At 51.4% G+C, this 18,889-nt stretch overlaps 7 protein-coding genes across 7 annotated transcripts; 3 read left to right on the top strand and 4 right to left on the bottom strand.

Moving 5' to 3' along the window:
- Positions 1-224: 224 nt before the first annotated feature.
- Positions 225-1,860, bottom strand: BO85DRAFT_298213 (uncharacterized protein). The gene is made up of 2 exons (XM_025655321.1): positions 1,426-1,860; positions 225-1,306 (listed from the first exon to the last, which is right to left on the bottom strand). The coding sequence occupies exons 1-2, from the start codon at positions 1,494-1,496 to the stop codon at positions 532-534; spliced, it is 846 nt and encodes a 281-aa protein (XP_025516130.1). The 5' UTR covers positions 1,497-1,860; the 3' UTR covers positions 225-531.
- Positions 1,861-2,465: 605 nt separating this feature from the next.
- On the bottom strand, positions 2,466-3,900 carry BO85DRAFT_449311 (glycosyltransferase family 8 protein). Its single transcript, XM_025660138.1, has 3 exons — positions 3,674-3,900; positions 3,177-3,612; positions 2,466-3,088 (listed from the first exon to the last, which is right to left on the bottom strand). The coding sequence occupies exons 1-3, from the start codon at positions 3,717-3,719 to the stop codon at positions 2,608-2,610; spliced, it is 963 nt and encodes a 320-aa protein (XP_025516129.1). The 5' UTR covers positions 3,720-3,900; the 3' UTR covers positions 2,466-2,607.
- A 521-nt stretch (positions 3,901-4,421) lies between these two features.
- BO85DRAFT_513928 (putative sucrose transporter) lies at positions 4,422-6,566 on the top strand (the record flags this gene model as incomplete). Its single annotated transcript, XM_025664723.1, has 5 exons — positions 4,422-4,864; positions 4,920-4,959; positions 5,027-5,348; positions 5,408-5,792; positions 5,822-6,566. The coding sequence occupies exons 1-5, from the start codon at positions 4,722-4,724 to the stop codon at positions 6,564-6,566; spliced, it is 1,635 nt and encodes a 544-aa protein (XP_025516128.1). The 5' UTR covers positions 4,422-4,721.
- A 179-nt stretch (positions 6,567-6,745) lies between these two features.
- Positions 6,746-8,697, top strand: BO85DRAFT_298189 (uncharacterized protein). The gene has a single exon (XM_025655320.1). The coding sequence runs from the start codon at positions 6,977-6,979 to the stop codon at positions 8,666-8,668; it is 1,692 nt and encodes a 563-aa protein (XP_025516127.1). The 5' UTR covers positions 6,746-6,976; the 3' UTR covers positions 8,669-8,697.
- An 890-nt stretch (positions 8,698-9,587) lies between these two features.
- On the bottom strand, positions 9,588-11,261 carry BO85DRAFT_438396 (uncharacterized protein; the record flags this gene model as incomplete). Its single annotated transcript, XM_025658666.1, has 2 exons — positions 9,588-11,113; positions 11,222-11,261. The coding sequence occupies 2 exons, from the start codon at positions 11,259-11,261 to the stop codon at positions 9,588-9,590; spliced, it is 1,566 nt and encodes a 521-aa protein (XP_025516126.1).
- Positions 11,262-12,124: 863 nt separating this feature from the next.
- On the bottom strand, positions 12,125-13,494 carry BO85DRAFT_370778 (ESCO family N-acetyltransferase; the record flags this gene model as incomplete). Its single annotated transcript, XM_025655972.1, has 2 exons — positions 12,125-13,361; positions 13,463-13,494. 2 exons carry the CDS (start codon positions 13,492-13,494, stop codon positions 12,125-12,127), a joined length of 1,269 nt encoding a protein of 422 aa, XP_025516125.1.
- Positions 13,495-17,055: 3,561 nt separating this feature from the next.
- BO85DRAFT_371097 (18S rRNA pseudouridine methyltransferase) lies at positions 17,056-18,391 on the top strand (the record flags this gene model as incomplete). The annotated part of the gene is made up of 3 exons (XM_025655985.1): positions 17,056-17,098; positions 17,586-17,845; positions 17,915-18,391. The coding sequence occupies 3 exons, from the start codon at positions 17,056-17,058 to the stop codon at positions 18,389-18,391; spliced, it is 780 nt and encodes a 259-aa protein (XP_025516124.1).
- Positions 18,392-18,889: the final 498 nt, after the last annotated feature.

Raw genomic sequence — 18,889 nt, 5'->3', positions numbered from 1 at the left:
GATCCTCCTCGTTGGACCCGTAATGCTTAGATTAATCTAATCCCAATTAACTTAACATCATCGTAGTTTCGTCAAGACTGGCTGGTGGGCATTTTCAATTGCTGCACAAATCAACCAAATTAACCTGGAAGAAAAAATAAATAAATAAAAGCAAATGACTCGCTGCTACCTAACTATTCTACAAGTAAATCTTCATTGATATCCCGACTTCTCCCTCTCCCTCTCTCTCTCTCTCTCTCTCTCTCTCTCGTCCTAGAGAACCATGTAGAATAAATGACCAGAGCCCACAAAAGCCTCCCTCGCCAATAATGATCATATCCTCCTTTCCCCCCTGTCCAGCAAAAACATGTCCATTCTTTTTCCGTACAATTACAATGCCGAAAAACCCTTGAAGTTAACTGAAGCTTGGAAATATTTGGCAGCAACGCCCGTAATCCTATCCTTTTGACAACCCGACCTTATTGCCATCGGTCTGTCTGTCTGTTTGTCTGTCTCCCTCTTTCACTTACGAAAAGAAAGCAAACTAGTAACTCAAAAAGTCGGCTGCTCGCCACCTTGAGCGGGAGTGGCCAATCGCGGGGTCCTCACCGTGGTGTCAATCACATCCGAGTCAAACGTCATCCCATCGACCATCCGCGCATCTTGTGTAGGTTCTGGTGTCACGGATCCGGTCGGCGACTGGGTCGACAGCAGCATCGCGCCCTCCCCAGAGTGTTGCTGATGGTGGGATGCGAATGCGCTCGCACGGCTCACTCCAGGGCTTCCCAACGAGGCAGGTCGATGTCCCGACGATGTTCGGTTCAGCAGCGGATGTGAAGTTGGTCCACTAATGGTACTGGCACCTTCGCCGAATGCCACCAGGCTAGCGTCGCCTTCATCGCTGTAGTTGCCTACACTGGACGTCCCGTCCTCCGGGTACTCGCTCATTCGGTCTGCATCGAAGGCATCACTGCCACTGGCCCAGGTCGTGCGGGCGCCCACGCTGCCTGTCGCACTGGCACTACCTACCGTACTTCTTTCTTTGATCCCAGAGCCACTGTCAAAGTAGCCGGGGTATTGAGTCCCTGCCATCATGCCCGAGGGCTGTGGAGTGCCACCCGCTCGAGCCGTGGCCACTCGTTCCAGGCCTGCTAGACGCGAGATACGGTCGGCGCGTTCTGCTTCCAGCGTGGTAGTGGATGTAGCAGATGCGGAATGGGAGTGGTGGGCGTGACGACCGTGGGGAAGAGGCTGACCCTGATGGCCATCTTTAATGGCGGTTGTAGACAAGGCCGACAACGAAGTCGTGCCGGAGTTCGGGGTCCCTCTAGTGCGTCGCAAACTTCTTGTCAGCCTGATCTGATAATGGTACTGAGAAATGAAGATAAAGGCGAAAAGCTGCATGACACATTCAGAATGAAAGCTTGAACAAGCTGGGGAACTTACGGCCCCATGTCTGATGGAGTCACTGGGTCCGATGGCGGGGGAGGGAGATTGATCAGAGTGGGAGTAGTCATCTTGTCCTGATAAAGCTCGGTTGAAGTTGAATATTCACAAAATGTAGGGACGTCTGCCCAAAGTGAAATGCAATAAACGATAGATGTAGATGGCGCGATATAATGAGGGTGTGGTCCTTCAAGGAGATGCAGCGGTAAGGGTGTCGATCTGGATGCGAAAGACTAGGGAAGCAAATAACAAGATGGTTTGAGAGAAGAGACGGATGGATCTGCGGGGCAGTGAATTGGCTGGTCTACTTATGATGAACCAAGTCGCGTAACAATAAGAGACAGGGGGGGATCCGTGGTAAGAGTTGGGAGATCGCAATGGGGTTTTTTTAAGTTTGGGTGCGGAGGGTCCAAAGCCAGCTTGGTGGTGGTGGTAGTAGTAGTAGTAATGTGGACTAAATAGTAACAGGAGGGTAAGTAGTAGTAGAAGTAGTGGCAGTAGTAGTAGTTAGTAGGAGGGAAGTAAATGAATGAATGAACGGGTCAGTGATGAAAGTGAGGCTGTCGGTGGGCCAGCACCATTCATTCAAACCTTCAATCTGAAGCAGATTCGCCTTCTTTCTTTTTTTTTTGGTTTTCTTTTCTTAGAATACTATCTCCCAGCCTCAATGCAGGTCCATTCCAGGCGTCTTCTAGTGGATGTTTCGGAAAGCCATCGTCAGTTCCCCGCGGTTTCGGAGGGGGCATTTTCCCCTGGAGGTGATTGTGACTAGTCCAGTACTCCGTAGTACTAATGATGAATGCTTGAACTCGACTCACTCACTCACTCTCTGCCATGGTCCCAAACGAGTTTAGTGTCTTCCCCGGCAGCCCCTGACGTCACACCCGCCGCTGGCACTTCACCAACCAATCAACATCAGGCGCGGGGCTCGACACCTGGGAGCCTGAATGGTCGGGTTCCGAATGCAGCCTCCCACTACACCCCTCTCACCCCAACCTGGAATGAATGTACGCCATACTTGCATTCCCGTTCCATCTGGACCCTCGAAGAATGACTCTATTATTGTGGCATTGGTTTCGTATGGTGACAGGTCTAATGTACTGTGATGGCGTTGCGGCATTCACTTGTTCGAGAAAGGGGAACATAAACATAAGTTGAAAAATAAGATGGGAAAGAAAAAAATTAGAAGTTGTCATCCACCCCTCTGGCCTTTTCCTCCTTCACTCTCTCCTCCGTAATGTCCCACCACCAGCTGTGTGGCGCTTCCCGGCTTGAGCGAGGTTCGCGACCCGACCGGACAGCCTCGCTCTCATCCCACGGTTTGGGGTTGAGCAAGTAGTGCATATTCTTGACGCTCTCGTCTCGCCAGATCGCGTCATGAATCCCCTCCCACCGCATGGTTTTGAGCGCATTGTAAATGTATGGCAGCGCCACCCATCGCCCAAAGAACACATCTGATAGCAGGGATTGATCGGCAAATTCATAGCTGGTGGTCGCAGATGAGGACAGCTGCGCCAGAATCTTATCATAGACTTCGTGGGACGGATTGACCACCTGGAGACCCCCGTTGGGGATACCCAGCCCGGCCGTGGGTGATGCGCCCTCTATCTGCGCGACATCCGGGGTGGCATGCTGGGATGTGTATGCGCAATTGGATGGAATCCTGGACAATGGTGCATTAGTCTTGGTTTACTTGTCGGATAAGTTGGGTCCTCGTAGGACTCGGGAATGGAAAGATGGATAGTCCATACCAATCAGGAGGGTAGTGCGGCTTCTGCAGCGGGTTACAGACACAAGCATGACTGGCGGCAAAAACGCGATTCCCTGTCCCAGCCAGGGCTGGAGGGTCTAGCTCGAGCTCCATCAACTCATCCATGTTGCGGAGAATCATCATGTCACTGTCCAGCTGCACAACACGCTCATACTCCACAAGAGAGAAGGGCGTAAGTTTGCTCCAGCAGTCATAGAACCGCACATCATTGACGTAGTCCTTGGGAACTGAAGGCAGAAGATAAGGGACACGCTGCTTCAAGATTCCACGGGCATCAAGAGCAGCATGACCTTCCGCCGGGAAGGAGTCCGTGTAGAGAGCAATCAGCGGATATTTCGAACCGACTTTACGGAGGGAGTATTCCAGGGTCAGTAGCCCCGACAGGTAGGCAGTGTTTGTAATTAGAGTTGTCCATACTGAGATGTGTTAGCTATGAGTGCTCTCGAAGAGTTCTAGTGCCATGGTTGTGGACAGTACCTTTTGTCGCATCAGTTATGCGGGGGGCACTGGTGTTGTGGGCCATGGCCGGAAGAATATAGATGCTTTAGAACCGAGTCGCCGAATGAGAGTTTTGCAACACGGGGATTCACGCTGGACAGCGGCCTTGGGTTACTTATGGCGAATTGATACTCGCGCTTGCAGTTCCGGAGACGACTCTGTCACGCACTGAACAGCAAGAAGTCAGAAGAGGGGAAGGAGCGAGGGACGTGGGGATTGAGGACGCGGTTGATGACTTCGGGTCATCGGGAACCTCTCAATCATCACGGAAGCCTAACCGGCTTCGTCTTAGTGATATTCACCATCCTTATCTCGATGACACCATTAGTCAGGGATCGGACATGGAAAAATCTCGAAGCTTTGGATATTAATATTGAGTTAGTACTGCATAGTAGATAGATATTATTATCTAGATATATATTCCCCTGCTATCGAAAGAGTGGGCCCGCGGCTGAAGGTGTCCTTCACCAACGATAAACGAGAAATGAGAAAGGCAATGTAGCGTCTTACATGGATATGATAACTCTCCACTGCTACTACTTACTACGGTTCTTATCAAACACATCCGAATTAGCCTCCTTGATATACTACTCATTACATACAGTACAGTACTCTCCGGATAAAAGCAATTACAGCATAATCTTGCTTACTAACATGCGTTAAGCATGCTCCACAAACAGAAGACACTTTTCCCAATAACTCACTCACTATTCGATCTAATATTAATCATGAAACCAGTCTATTTGCTGCATGTAAATACTACTAGTTATGGTAATTGCAACAGATCTTTGCCTATTCGGGATCAGGCGGTCAGTCCCGTCCATGGAATCCTCTTGATGCCTGGGGATATTAATGGCTCTACTTTACTTTTACTTTACTCCGCCCCGAGCCCGGAGAAAGTAAACAACCTCCTTTTATCGATTCCACCCTCTCAGCTATCATTCCTATTTATTTCCATCAACTTTGAAGTTGGATAGCTCTTCTACTGCTAGCAAAGAGACTGATAGATGCCCGATCTCCTGCTCTCATGACGGAGCGCAGCAACGAGGCGGAACCTCTCATCCGCGATGGATGGGTGCCGCCGGACTCGCATATACCGCCAGGTGCTTCCCCTGACGAGGCATCCAAGAGCAGCGCATACCTCTTCATATTGACCCTAGCCATGGGAGGGTGAGTACTTAATGGCAATTCTTTGCTCTATTGTCTTTGTTAACCCGTTTTCTAGTCTTCAGATTGTCTATTCGATCCAGCATTCCAGTGGATCAGTAAGTTGTAAACCTCGAGAAATCAAGCAAGTATCAGTAGCTAATTTCAACATCGCTTATCCTATAGCCGTATCTTCTATCTCTAGGAATGAGCAAAGCGCTGCTTGCCTTTGTCTGGATTGCAGGGCCCCTTACAGGCACTCTAGTGCAGCCTTACATTGGCATCCGAAGTGACAATTGCCGCATCTCCTGGGGCAAGCGAAAGCCGTTCATGGTATTCGGTGGCGTACTCTTGGCTATCTGCCTGCTAGCTCTGGCGTGGGTGCGAGAATTAGTGGGTGGCCTATTTGGCTTGTTTGGCCTTGATGCCCAGGCTGGTGAAGCCAAAACTGCAGTCATCGTGGCTGCAACACTTTTAATGTACTGCCAAGACTTTGCCATCAACACTGGTATGATATTCACTCTATCTTGGCTCTCCTGTAACGTAATTCTGACGCTCCTGTCACAGTTCAAGCAGCCACCCGGGCTTTCATCGTTGATAATGCACCGGCTCATCAGCAGGAAGCGGCAAATGCCTGGGCAAGCCGTCATGTCAGCGCAGGGAACATCTTCGGCTTCATCATTGGCGGGTTGAATCTGCCGAACATTATTCCATTCCTCGGAAATACACAATTCAAAGGGATCAGCGTAATTGCCAGCGTCTCACTAGCAATCACTCTATCCATCGGCTGCGCTTATATCAAGGAAAAGGATCCGCGTATGGAGCCGTCTTCACCTGCCAGTCTAGGGTTTGTATCATTGCTTCAGTCCATTAAAGAATCAGTTCATCGCCTCCCTTTGCGCATTCGCCAGGTCTACATCATTCAGGCTGCAGCATGGTTTGGGTGGTTTTCGTTCTTGTTCTACGCCACCACTTACATAGGGCAATTGTATGTGAACCCTATCTTGAAAAGCATCAAGATCTATCGGATGATGAGATCAACAAGGTATGGGAGGATGCTACACGCATCGGTACTTTAGCGATGCTTGTGAATGCACTAGTGTCCTTTGCAGCGAGTATCATCCTGCCAATGCTGGTGGTTCCTTCAGAGAGGCAGATGGCAGCTGAAGCGAACACCAGTTCAAGCAGCTTTCGATTGAAGTTGAGGATCCCTGGTTTATCACTACGCCGTGCATGGCTCCTCTCTCATTGTCTATTTGCCATCTGCATGTTCAGCACGTTCTTTGTTTCCTCCCCGGGGCAGGCGTCGGTGATGACTGGAATAATCGGCATTGCCTGGGCTGTCACAGCGTGGGCACCCTATGCCCTTATCGCGTCCGAGATTGCTCAAGAGGACCCCGGACGACCGGCACATCGTCGAGAGAGATCCGGCGAAGTAGAAGGAGCAAGTATTCTGCCATATGTTCAGGAATCTGACGAACCAAGAAGGCCGGAAGAAAAATCAGTAAATCAAGCTGGTGTCGTCCTTGGTCTACATAATGTCGCTATTTCCTTCCCCCAGATCATTTCCAGTGCGATAGGCAGCCTCATCTTCAAGGCACTGCAGAAGCCACGGGGACAGCCTTGGGATACCAGCACAAGCTGGGTCATGAGACTTGGAGGATGTGCTGCCATTCTTGCAGCTTGCCTGACAATGGGGCTCCACGAGCAGTCTAGGAGAAAGTAGAACGCATGATGGCCACCGCACAATCTCGGGACCTCACTTGGGACTAGAAATTACATAGATCTTGGTATTCGACATCTTTCATTCTCAGAGGCCACTCAAGGCCTTCATGTGCCTGCCAACACACTGGTTTTGGCAGCATCGTAGCGGCACTCAAAGCTGGAGGAGCTGAATCGCATCGTCCTGTCATTGCGATCATGCAAGACGCTGGAAAGCCTTGTGAAGGGAATCCAAGCGCAACCAGCATGCATTCTATTTGCGGAGATGAGCATCGATGGTGTTCTCAGCCGGAATACACTCGGATCCTGCGACGACGGCGGTCGATGGTTGGCAGCCGACACGCTCAGATGCATTAGCGCAACAACCCTTCACCATTCCCTCAAACATACTTATCCCAGGCCCCTCCAGAGATCATGAGCTCGCCTTCGATGTCAGTCAAGAGTATCATCGCTCAGCTGCTTGCTGGGTTTAGCCTCCGAATGGATGTCACGTCAACAGTGGCTACCTGGCTCTCTCTCGCCGTTACGGTGGTAGGGCTGGGCTCCATTGTCACCCAATTCGGGACGATCATCGATCAGACTGACCCCTTCCACACCCTGCGAGATGTACAACACCTGGGCCGCTGGCGGTTCTGGCAGCCACATGTACCATGGTATAGAGTCGTGAAGCCCCCTCTTGTCGGGCCTGTAATCAACGCCAATCTGCCATGCGGGCTCTGTGGCAGAAAGACCGTTCATGTCAGTCGGCGGCCACTCGCGCAGCCAACAGGTAAGGCTGCATGGTCTATCCTGCTCAATGTCATTCATCCACCTTCTACCACCCTGGAACAGCCCTCCCAGACCGGCTCGTTAGTCTCTACCAAAAGCTTCGTCAAGACTGAGCACGTCGTGACCATCTCGGGAGAACCGCCAGTCCAGCTGCCAACCTGGGATAGCCTCCCTCGAGGCCCTCTCACCAAGCACAAGCTAACAGCTTGCACGGTCATCTCTCGCGCAACCCTCATGGCTCTATTCACCGTAACCAATGCTCGACCAGTCTTCCGACACAGCGGCGCATCTGGCCATCGAGCCGCATACGCCTCCTACTGCGGACAATGGTACGTCGAATGGCCCATTGGCGACGCCGCACACGTCCACTTCGCGGCACACGATTCGCACACTCTGAACAAAGACGTCTACCCTCCGACCTTTGAAGTCCGTGTCGACCGCTGTCTGCGCATGCTAGCCGGTGTCATCGAAAGCCCCGCGTCCTCTCCACCATTCAAATGCGCCTTCCCCGGCCGCAAAGCATCAGGCAGGTGGGTTCTCGAACACATCGTGCGAGGCTTTGGCGGCGCCCACGGTAGTAGACACCTCTATAATATGATTGGAGGTAACGTCAATGAAGTCGATCTTCTATTGATGAAGCCAGTCACCGAGGACAATGCCTACGACCTATCTTCAGAGCTAGAATCCAGTTTCACCACTCTGTCCCTCCCCAGTACCGAATCCCACCCCCGCCACCAATCCACTACCACCACTACCACCCACTCCGTGACCCTACACATCCCACCCCACGAAGCCACCATTCTCAACACCTGCCTCGATTACCTCCCATGGTCCTCCCTCTCATGGTCCATCCACCGCGGCCTCCGCGACATCCTCCTCGCCTTCGCCAAACCTCGCATGAACCATTACCGCGCCCAACTCGCCCATACCCTCCGCACCACCGTCTCCACGCACGCAGACCATCTCATCGCTCGCGGCTGGGACGCCCAGTTCGTCCACAACGGCAGCATGGCCGACCTAGCCGCGGGTGCCGTGTTAGCCGGGAGCGGCAATTCCGGGGACGCAGTGCGCATCGTCACGGATATAGCGGCAGTGTGGTATGAGGGGCGGAGAAGAAGAAGGACTGGTGATGGGTCAGATAGTATAGTATCATTCGATGAGACCATGTTCTGGAGAGTTCCTCACCAGCAAGTGGAAGAAGAAGAAGTAGGTGGAGAGAGGGGAGAGTTAAGTTCCAGGGCTGTTGTGGCGCTAGTCAAGTTCTTTGTTCTGGAATGGAGTGTGGAGTTGGATTATCAGATGTATCATGATTTGCCGTTGGAGTTGTACTTGGGATGATAATACCTTATACATACCTTTTTTTTTTTTTTCCTTGTTGAATCTTTCTAGAGGGGTTTATTTGCGGTTCTTGATATCGTGGTGGAGATTTTTATCATGACAGAGAAATAGAGTGGTGGAGTAACTAACCCATTTCCATTCTTGATTTTTAAGTAATCAAATTTATATTCAGTATATTATCCTCCTGTGAAGGGATAGCATGCCCAGCTTCTCTCTCTCTCGATATACAGAGAAGGGAATTGAGGGATGTCATACTTACTGGTACTCAGTAGATATAAAGTACTAGTAGTACCTGTGACTATTAAATCATATAAAGTGTAAGAAACTAGTGACCTAGTTGTGTGACTGTAGTAGTATATCATATACATGGGCTACGCGAGATATGTGCCATCTACTAGTATCATGGGTCGTTGAACTCCATCAACTCAGTGATTGATTCCATTGATCAACGAGATCCATTACAATGCATACCTTTCATGAAACGACTGAATAGTTTGCGCTGGAGAGCACTGCTACCAGCTTAGTAGTAGTACGTGCTAACTATGGACACTTTGTGCAAGTCTGCAGTCAAGCTTCTTGTCTGGTGGTTATGGCCACCACACGGACCCAATCCGGCCCTAAAGGAGTTGACCAAAGTCTCTCGAGATTGAATCAAGAATAGTACAACACATGCATAGTTTGCATACCTCACTGACCCAACAGAAACATATACTTTACTCAAGAAAGGAACGAATACCAAACAAAACCAAGCGCTATGCTTCATCACTCGTTCACGTTCACGTGCCCATGTACACTCTTTCAGTCACTCTCACTCCCTACGATACCTATGCCTATCTTGGGGCTCATTCGCTCTTGCTGCAGAACATAAGTGAGATAAGGATAAAAACAAAGCCAAGCCAAGCCCCATACTGGGCTGGGCCTATTGGCTGGCCTTTCGGCTCTCGTAATGCCCGCGCAAATCGTCTACTTCTTTCTGTAACCGGGTCAAATCGGCCAGAATGTCATGCGCGTTTGATGGATGTGGGACGAATTCGTCCTGTGTTACTGGCGCTGTTGGTGCCGCTGTTGTCTCGTCGGCTGGTCTGCCCGATCGGAGACTCTGACCAGTGCTGTCAATGCTGTGGTTGCTGGATCCGCGAGAGCGTCGCGGCGGCGGAGGTGGGGGAAGTGGGTTGTAAAGCGAAGTCCGCTTCGTCGACGATCCTGTTGACGTCGGATGTGACATTTCTGTGGGCGACACTGGTGCGGCTGCAGAGGGTTCCGGGCGCAGGGTTGAGGTCGCAGTATGCATGGGCTCCTCGGACGGATTACTGCCCGCGCGAGACTCTCGAGTTCGTGATGGGTTCAGAGACCAGCCGCCTGGACTGGGCGGCGGAGATGATGACGATGATGCCGCGCTTGAGTCCTGTGCCACATGAATGGATAACCGCAATGGGTTGACTTTGGACATTGTGGTCTTCGACCGTCTCATCTGGCTGTGTCGTCGGCTTAGCGGTGGAGTTGGCGGTCGCTTATGCTGCGATTGACTCCGCCGAAGGGACTCCGCCGACTGCTCAGTCGACCGCGGCTCATCTTTGGGCTTTGCGGAGAAGTAGTCGGACCCTGGTTGGGCGGGTCGGGGGGAGTATGATGGCTCAGATGGGGAGCCATGGAAAGAGAAGCGGTTGGTCGTCTTGCCAGGGGTAGTTTGGGCGAGCGAGGGTGTGATACCAGGGCTAGGGGCGATCCGTTTCCCATGATGACTCTTGGGCGGAGGCGGAGGTATCCGGTCCCTGTTACCTGGACGGCTGGCAAGAGGACGTGAACTAGGATCTAATGATGGGGTCAAGCCCGACCCAGCTCGAGTAGCTGGACCGGTACGCAGGTCGGACGGTCGAGATACATCCGTGGAGCTGCTGTCGGGCGTCCGGGTGCCTCCGTAAGACGTGGATGAACGCGTCGACACATTCGAACCAGCTACGGGCGCATTATCGCGAGGCGTGCCAGCCTGTTCCGGGTCTACTGGACGATCCTGGGTGCTCCTCTGCGCTGGGAGAGTAATGGCTGCGGGCGGCGCGGATCTCCTGGAGGATAAGGCTGGGTCTGGAACGGTCCTGATCGATGGCAGGGAGCGATCATCGTCCCGGGAAGGTAGGTGAGCGACCTGGTAGGTGCGTTTGGAATCTAATTCATCAATGTCCTCCTCTTCCTCCGCCTCTCCATCGTCATCGGTCGCATACGACTGCTGGTGGAAGGGGTCCGAAGTAGACTGGTCATCGGAGGAGGCCGTATCGTCGGGATCCGGGGTCAAGGATGCGGGAGGGGTTCGAGGGACAGAGCGGAACGAGGTGGAAGGGAAGGTCACGGAGGGAGCGGGTTTCGAGGGATACGAGGTGAAGGAGGGCTGAGGCAGAGACTGAGGTAGAGAAGGTGCCGGAGCAGGAGCAGGAGCAGCGAAGGTGGTATCTGGGATGGAGAAGGTCAGCATCATGGGTCAGGGACAGCTCCGTCCATCTCGTCCGACCAGCACGCGACGAACGGTGCGCAGGAACCGGAACCGCCGGACGGACTCACTCTCGGGCTTCTTAGGGCGGAAAGGATTTAATCCAGACATCGCGGAGGAGAAGGGCAGCACTGACCATGAGAGCAAGGAAGAAGGAAAGGAGGATTGATGGAAAAGAAGTGGGAAGGAAGGGAAGAGGGAGAGAGAGAGAGAGAGAGACGGAGAGGGCAAGTAGCGGAAGACAAGCAAGTCAACAACTGGAGAAAGAGACTCGGCCACAACCTTACTTTTTAGTATTTAATTAGTTACTACTGCTTAGTCCTAGTTTAGTTCCCTTTGGCTCTTACTTTCAAGGTTCCGCGGCTTCCACTACAAGGTTCATAGACTACTATGAACTACTAGATGTGCATACATAGTATAGTATATGTCGGTAAATAGTAGTTCTCACATGCTGCATTCTGCCTGGGTCGTATTTGCCCTCTCTTCACTCCTCATATTCACGGTCACTCTCACACTCACATATTGAAAACAAAAGAGAACATGGATAGATCGATGGGGAAAAAAAAATAGAGATAATAATATCGGGGGTAAGAAATGAAAAAAACAAAAAGAAATAAGGATATATATGGTACAGTGAAGAATGGTAGATCGGTAGTCGAAGAATATACCAAGCCACGCGGAACCCGACGGACCCTCCCAATAAACACCTCTTCCAGTTATACAGTCAGTTAAAAGAAATGAGAAAGATAAAAAGGAAAGATATCGAATGAACGCGTGCAATCACAAATGGTCGTCACAAGAGTAAAGCCCTCCCTCGAAGGTCAATGCCCGAGAAAGCCTGGGTATCAACTCGCCCGTGTATCACGAAAACAATGTCCGCCCGTCGGTCTTCCCCCTCCCCCGTCAGTCCCTAACCATGCAAAAAGAAATCAAATGCAATCTCTTGTTTCTTTCCGTAGTCTATCGTCGTCGTCTTAGCTTTCCTCGTAAACATGCCACTCTTCGTTGCCGAAGAATGACTGCGCCAGCCCCTTGCCGCTCTCGGTCGGTTGGCTGAACGCCACCTGCTCCTTGGGGATTTCCATCCCGTAGATGAAGTTGCTCACCACGCAGTCTAACAGATCCATGGCAATGCCTTTCCGGCGTGAAGAGCCCGATGTCCATATGCGCGAAATGCCCACGATGGCCGGGTGCCTTTCCTCTCCCACCGTGACCGACGAGTCCGGTCCATTGCCCGAAACGGCCGACTTCTTGACCGGCCGTGACTCCCAAATCCGCTCCGTCAAGCATGCCCCTACACATCGACTGTCCTTCATGTGCAGAAACACCTTGTACCGGTCCACTTTCTCCGGTACCCCGTTCTGTTGCAGATGCTTGGGCGCTTCCGTTTGACTCCACAGAACCTCGTCCTCGATCGTCGGGGATGACAGCTCCTTGCAAATGACCTCCAGCACCTTCTTCGCTTGGTTCTTCGCGGTCGGCGATGCCTTGCGATCCACAATGACCACATATCCCTCGTCAAACCGTGTCGCTTCGTAGACCCAGCGTGATGCGTTGGCCCGCATAAAGGCCTTCCCCAGATCTACCCCTGTGGAGTTCATATCGTGAAACTTCTTATGCAATGCCGCATCCTCCGTGTTCGACGGCACGTACTCCATGCCACAAGTTGCACACGTCCTCCGTACTTCGTGGCCCAGGTCGATCTGCATCTGCTTCAAAACCGGCGGCTGCTGCGGCTGCGGCGCTTTCTTCTTGGGCGGGTCCACCGAGGCGCGCACGCTGTTAGAGTTGACTTCGGTGAGTGGGGTGCCATTGGTGGTGCCGTTGGTGGTGGTGGTGGTGGTGGTGGTGGTGGTGCCATTCGTGACAGGTGTGCCATTGCTGGCATCCTTGGTGGCGGACTGTTTACGCTTCAGGAAGGCAAACGTGGGTTTCCGCGTGTTGGCGGGAGGGGGGCTTAATCGCGGTGGGGGAGAAGATGGGGGTGTCGACAGATCATCTTCCTGCGTGCCTTCGGAGAGAAGAATAGAATTGCGACGCGACGGACTGGACATGATGGCGGCGGAAGACTCGCGGATGGCATATTGGATGCTATTTTCGGCTTCGTCGGAATCATTGCCGGATTGGACGCGTCGTTTTTTGGCGGCAGGCCGTTGGTCATCGTCGTAGACGCGCCAAAGTGGCCGTCCGTAAGTTTTCATCATGAGACCTCTGCGTGGGGGGGAAATCAAGAGGGGAGCGTGTTAGTTGGGAGTGGCGGCAACCAAGGGATAAGGGAATTAAGGAGCAGGGGCATGATTTCAACAACGTACCGCTTGAATGAGTTTGTCACAGTCCACGGCATCTCCCTTTCTGATGTACCAGAGGCATTCAAGCGAGGTAAAACATTTATGGCAGAGGTCGTAATTCTAGATGGAAGAGTAGGAGGTAGGAAGGAGAAAGTAGGAGGAAGAAGAAATCGAGAGAAGCAGGGAGAGCCGATCGATGATGCAGTGGAATGAGCTGCCTGACGGAATGCCAGGAAATTATTATGGATTGGGAAGGGCGGATTTGGCGGTCGCCGATCGACGGGAAACGCGTGAGAATCACTGGTCTAAACCACATTCAGTCATATTACTGCCTTTTCGTTTTTTAACCCTTTATATAGTTAGTTACTCACCAGCTGATGAATGATGAGGATGAGGATGAGGATGATGATGATGATGACACGGATGAGATTGTGAATCAGCAGAGGCAGCAGCTGATATTTATTCCCTTTTTTCCTTTTTTTTTTTTTTTCCCTTTTATAATAATTTGATATTCCCGTGTATCAGCAAGTTCTAAGCTGATGATGATGCTGCTCCCCCCCACATCCCAGCTATATAACTAACAATGATGAAAATAACCCACGGTGGCGTCGTGTCCGCAGGATGCAACAACAGAGTCATGAATGAAGGTTCATTCATTCAGAACCACCAACCACCTCCGAATACTAGTTGAAAAGTACTTTGAACAAGGTGATACGTGTGGAACACCCACACTCACTGGCAGCCAAAGAAATTTGAAGCAGATGAAAGATTCAAATCACAAACGCCTCAGCTGTTACTGGACGAACGAGAGAATGAGCTTACTTTATGAGTAAAGTTCCCAGGTCGATGCTGTGCCATCGACTTCATTCTGCCGTCCCGTACTTCGCCTCCTTATATCATGAGCCCCCAACCAACCAGACTCTGTGGTGCAACACCACTCCTGACTAGTAGTGGACTCTTCCCGTATGTATGAACAAGTCGGTGGCAGCTGAGGTGGCCAGCCTCGTCACTTCCCATCTTCCCTCTCCTGGTGATGATATACACGATTAAATAAAACTAAATTTGATTCATCCCATTTCTCCCATTCGTGCATCTCCCCGTTCGTCTCTTCTGTCACTCCACCTAGTATACTAGTAGTATTTGATGAGTGGCTCCGTACTCCGTACACACAACGATTAATCCATCCATCGTTAACAACCCTACTAATGGTGTGAGGCAAATTCCACCAGATCGACTGGAAACCAGCGCCGTTCTCAGTCTTTCTCTTTACTCTTTTTCTTTTTCTGTCTGGTCTTATCGCTCCCCCAACCTCGCCCTTGCTGAACAAACGAACCAACAGCGATGCCTTACTGGGCCACAGCCATGTTCTGGCACTGCCTTGCCGGCAATTGACTTGCAGCTCGGGTCCTCAGCTTTGTTCCGGGATTGGATGTGATGGCTACACAGGGCTCCCGGCTGATCTTGATCTACTTTAACACATCGGTGGCCTCTCTCTCTTCCCTTCCCCTCTCCTCTGTTTCTGATTTTTTTTGTCTCTTCCCTTGTCTGAAAATGGCTATGTGATCCATTCTTGGGCTGCTCCAGGCCAGCTGTCACACCACATGGGGGGTGGGTTGTCTTTTTAGGTCCTTACATGATGTGTCTTTATGCCATTGCAGCCTAGACTGGCCAAATACGTTGCCAACAACCCCAAAGCAAGTCATTCCAAGTCAAAGCAAATCACTGACAGCCGGATCGAAAATGCCGATCGTGAGGACCGATCATGAGAACGCGGATCATCCATCTAGGTAGCTTATTTGCTTTTTATCTATCTCCTCACTGTCCCTCTTCCAAGGCAAGACTTGTCACCTTTCGCCTCCCGTCCTGTGAGGGGGGGGTTTTGCCAGTGGATGGTAGATCCGACCCCTCTGATTGCTTCCATTCAGTTGAACCTGTACAGAGAGTTACATCCCTTCATCCCTCTCAATGACTAGATAGATAGATAGTACAACTGCAGCTGCTGCACACCCCAATCAAGGAGATGAAGTCAAATCGGGTGTAGATGGACAGATCTGAGGCGGGGCACCACAACCGGCTTCCCATCAAACGACTGTACTGTTACCAACTGGTCAGATGCCGACGCGACAAGCTGTCATCGGTAGAACAATGATGTCTTTTCTAGAGGCTACTTGGAGCACACAGTGGCCCGGCAGTCACGCCTCTGTGTAACCGGGAGGGTTACACTACAGGGTACTGTGTACGAGGGTATCTTCTGCAAAGGTGGGCATGGGCCAGGAATCCGGAGATACTGCCATGGTGGGGGGGTTAATCCGACAGATGCTTGATGAAGAGTTCAGGAGGTGACGGGCAAAGGAGGAAGGGCGTTGCGAGCCGTAATGTTAGTTAATGAGTCTTACATCTGAGTAAGACACGGAGTAAGACAATCAACTAGTTAGCTAGTTAGCTAGTGACACTTCCTGAAGGAGTAACTAACTCGTTAACGGGTTTTGAGGTCAGGAACCGAGCCAGTGATCCGTCTATTTAATCCGAGTACGAGACAGAGAGAGAGAGAGAGGCCATGGTGGTCAGCAGGTGACTACTTACTATTCCCGAGTCACTAACTCACTCACTCACTCACTCTTCATCTAATCACACATTCAAACCCCGAGTGAAGGAAGCTAACGAGGCTGACGGATGCGAATCTGGCGTGAAGAAAAGCAAAGCAGACCAATGATGGCAGGAAGAGGAATGCACCGGTCCAATGCATTGCTGATCGGAGATTCCACGATAATCTCAGGTCATTGGACCAAGCCATGTTCTAGTTGAGACTTTTAGCCCATGAGAAGGAAGGAATCCACCAATGCATGGATGGGCCCGGCGGGCACATTCTGCAACTTGTTCATCACTACTACTATCCCAGTAAGTCTGTTTACAGGCATATACTATATCTATCAGTATCAGAGGTAGCTGTCCTTGGGTTACTGGATGGCTGGACCGACATGTATGGAACCGGGAAATGACACTAGCAAAGAGAGTTTGGAACCAAGACGAGATTTCTGCATTGTTTTTCCATCCCGAAACTCCGCCGGGCGGCCAGCCCCCAAACTGCCACCAATGGATTACCCCGGCGCTGCTAACTGCTACTGACTGCTGCTACTGCTGTCTTCTGTCGCTCTCGGGGACTTTTTTTCTGGTCTTGATTTTTCGCCCATTCTTCTGCCCTTCAAGTGAGGGGAATCTGCATTGCGATAACGTGAGAGACACTGTCAGAGAGAATAAGAAGGAAGGGGGCAGAAAAGAAAATCAAAAAGAAAAAAGGGAAAAAAGGAAAATTGAAAAGCTATTGCTTTGCTGCTCACACCATCGTTTTATTATAAACTCCCGTTGAGCCTAGTCTCCTTCTTCATCGCCGCCTTCGTTTTCCCATCTTTTTTTTCCTCTCGTACTTTTCCTCGCTTTATTCTTTTTTTTTCCCACTTCCCCAAACCTCCGTTGCGGTCTCAATTCCCCAATTAATCTCAACCAGCAACATTTCAAGAGAGGAATATAGTTGCAGGTATAATTCCAAGGATTGAGAAAAGCTCTGCTTCGGGATTCCTCTTTCATCTTGCACCATCACCCATCAATCAATTCGCATCATGTCGGATCCTATCCAGGTTGCCGGGAAGAGAAAGCGTGCCAGTACGTTGTTCCCCCTCCCCAATTGCAATTTAAACCCGCGGTTCGCTCTTCAATCGCTCGCTGCTTTTCCCTGCGTTTCCCTGCTTTTCTCCCCCCAAAACTTCTCAGCCTTGCTGTCATCTCATGTACAGCCGGTGACAACCTCGTGCTATTCCCCGCCTGATTTTTCTTATCGCCAACGCGGGAGATCAACATTCCTTTTTTTCTCTCTTACTTTTTCTTCACGGCTGTCTTTCTTTGTCTTTAGCAAACTCATCATCCATTATCTGATGAGTTAATTCCCTGCATCGCTATTTTTTCTACGTTGTTTGTCACTTTCACAATCACCGTTTTTTCCCTATCCTGTCTCTGTGATACGTCCTGTCTGTCGCATCACCCAGTGTCCAGCTTCATCTCAGCTCTGCTTCACAATCTTCAACCGACCGCGTGGATTTGTCTTTTTTGCTATCACCATCAAAAATGGTTGCTGACTCGACTGAACCTGCAGGGACGCAATCCTGCCCGCCTCCCGAATTGCCCCAGCTCGTTGCGGAACAGCACACTCCCATCCCTGCTCATGACAAGGAGACCCAGCGTCTGATTGTCGTTCTCTCCCATGCCAGCTTGGAAACCTACCGGGCTTCCAGCGGACGCAATGGCTCCGGCCGTGATGAGAAGTACTCCCTGCTCAACAGCGATGAACACATTGGTGTCATGCGTAAGATGAACCGGGATATCAGTGAGGCTCGTCCGGATATCACACATCAGGTTAGTTGCTCTGTCTGAGATTGCGAGCAATGGCTTGGTGGCTTGTTGCTAATGATGAACGCCCGTTAGTGCCTGCTCACCCTGCTCGACTCCCCCGTGAACAAGGCGGGTAAGCTGCAGATCTTCATCCACACTGCCAAGGGTGTCTTGATCGAAGTGAACCCTAGCGTGCGCATTCCTCGTACCTTCAAGCGTTTCGCTGGTTTGATGGTGCAGCTGCTGCACCGCCTCTCCATCCGTTCCACCAACTCCCAGGAGAAGCTCCTGAAGGTCATCAAGAACCCCATCACCGACCACCTTCCCCCCAACTGCCGCAAGGTGACCCTCAGTTTCGAAGCCCCCGTGGTGCGCACTCGCGACTACATCGAATCGCTGGGCCCCAAGGAGAGCGTCTGTATCTTCGTGGGTGCCATGGCCAAGGGACACGATGACTTTGCCGACTCCTTCAAGGACGACACGATTTCCATTAGTAACTACAGCTTGAGTGCCAGTGTCGCATGCAGCAAGTTCTGCCATGCCGCCGAGGAGGTGTGGGACATTGTCTGAGCGCAGGACCTCGGACGCTCCTATCCCGCTTCTCAGGAATGGCCAAAGCTTGACGAGGTGACGAATTTCCTTGCGCCCATACATCTGAAATGGTACGATCGAGAAACGGTCAGCGGGTCCTAGCTCGGGGACAAACCTGTCTTCCGCGCGTTGTTCGCGTATTCTCTCTGCCTTGGGTGTATTTGCATCGCTTGCTGTTCTCTGCACGTCTTGATGGGTTTTAGTGTCTGTTTTCTTGCGCCTCGCGTCGCGGTCGCCGCTAGACTGCTGGATGCGATATCTGGAAACTAAGATCGCCTCATTTATTTGGACCCCGTGATGAACTGGCAGGCCCTCTTTGCTTCGGCGGGCCTGCGCCGGTGGGTAGGTGTCACGGCACGACCCACCGGCCCCCAGTTTCTTGTGATCGATCCCTCTGTTTTGAGTTCTGCAGGTTCGAATGCCTCGACGAGGATCTGGGTTTTTTTCTTCCAAATATCTAGGTGGGTGTGATCTAAT

Source organism: Aspergillus piperis, assembly GCF_003184755.1.
Source record: "Aspergillus piperis CBS 112811 unplaced genomic scaffold BO85scaffold_8, whole genome shotgun sequence".
Taxonomy (NCBI): domain Eukaryota; kingdom Fungi; phylum Ascomycota; class Eurotiomycetes; order Eurotiales; family Aspergillaceae; genus Aspergillus; species Aspergillus piperis.
Note: the sequence above shows the minus strand (reverse complement) of the source record. Positions and strands in the feature narration are given on the sequence as shown.

Bases quoted from the DNA above. Each gene is read 5' to 3' on its own strand.
- BO85DRAFT_298189 (XM_025655320.1), top strand. From the start codon at position 6,977: ATGAGCTCGCCTTCGATGTCAGTCAAGAGTATCATCGCTCAGCTGCTT.
- BO85DRAFT_449311 (XM_025660138.1), bottom strand. From the start codon at position 3,719: ATGGCCCACAACACCAGTGCCCCCCGCATAACTGATGCGACAAAAG. The intron at 3,613-3,673 runs GTACTGTCCACA...AACACATCTCAG, and splicing joins CATAACTGATGCGACAAAAG to TATGGACAACTCTAATTACA. The intron at 3,089-3,176 runs GTATGGACTATC...ACCATTGTCCAG, and splicing joins CCGCACTACCCTCCTGATTG to GATTCCATCCAATTGCGCAT.
- BO85DRAFT_298213 (XM_025655321.1), bottom strand. From the start codon at position 1,496: ATGACTACTCCCACTCTGATCAATCTCCCTCCCCCGCCATCGGACCCA. The intron at 1,307-1,425 runs GTAAGTTCCCCA...GCGACGCACTAG, and splicing joins ACTCCATCAGACATGGGGCC to AGGGACCCCGAACTCCGGCA.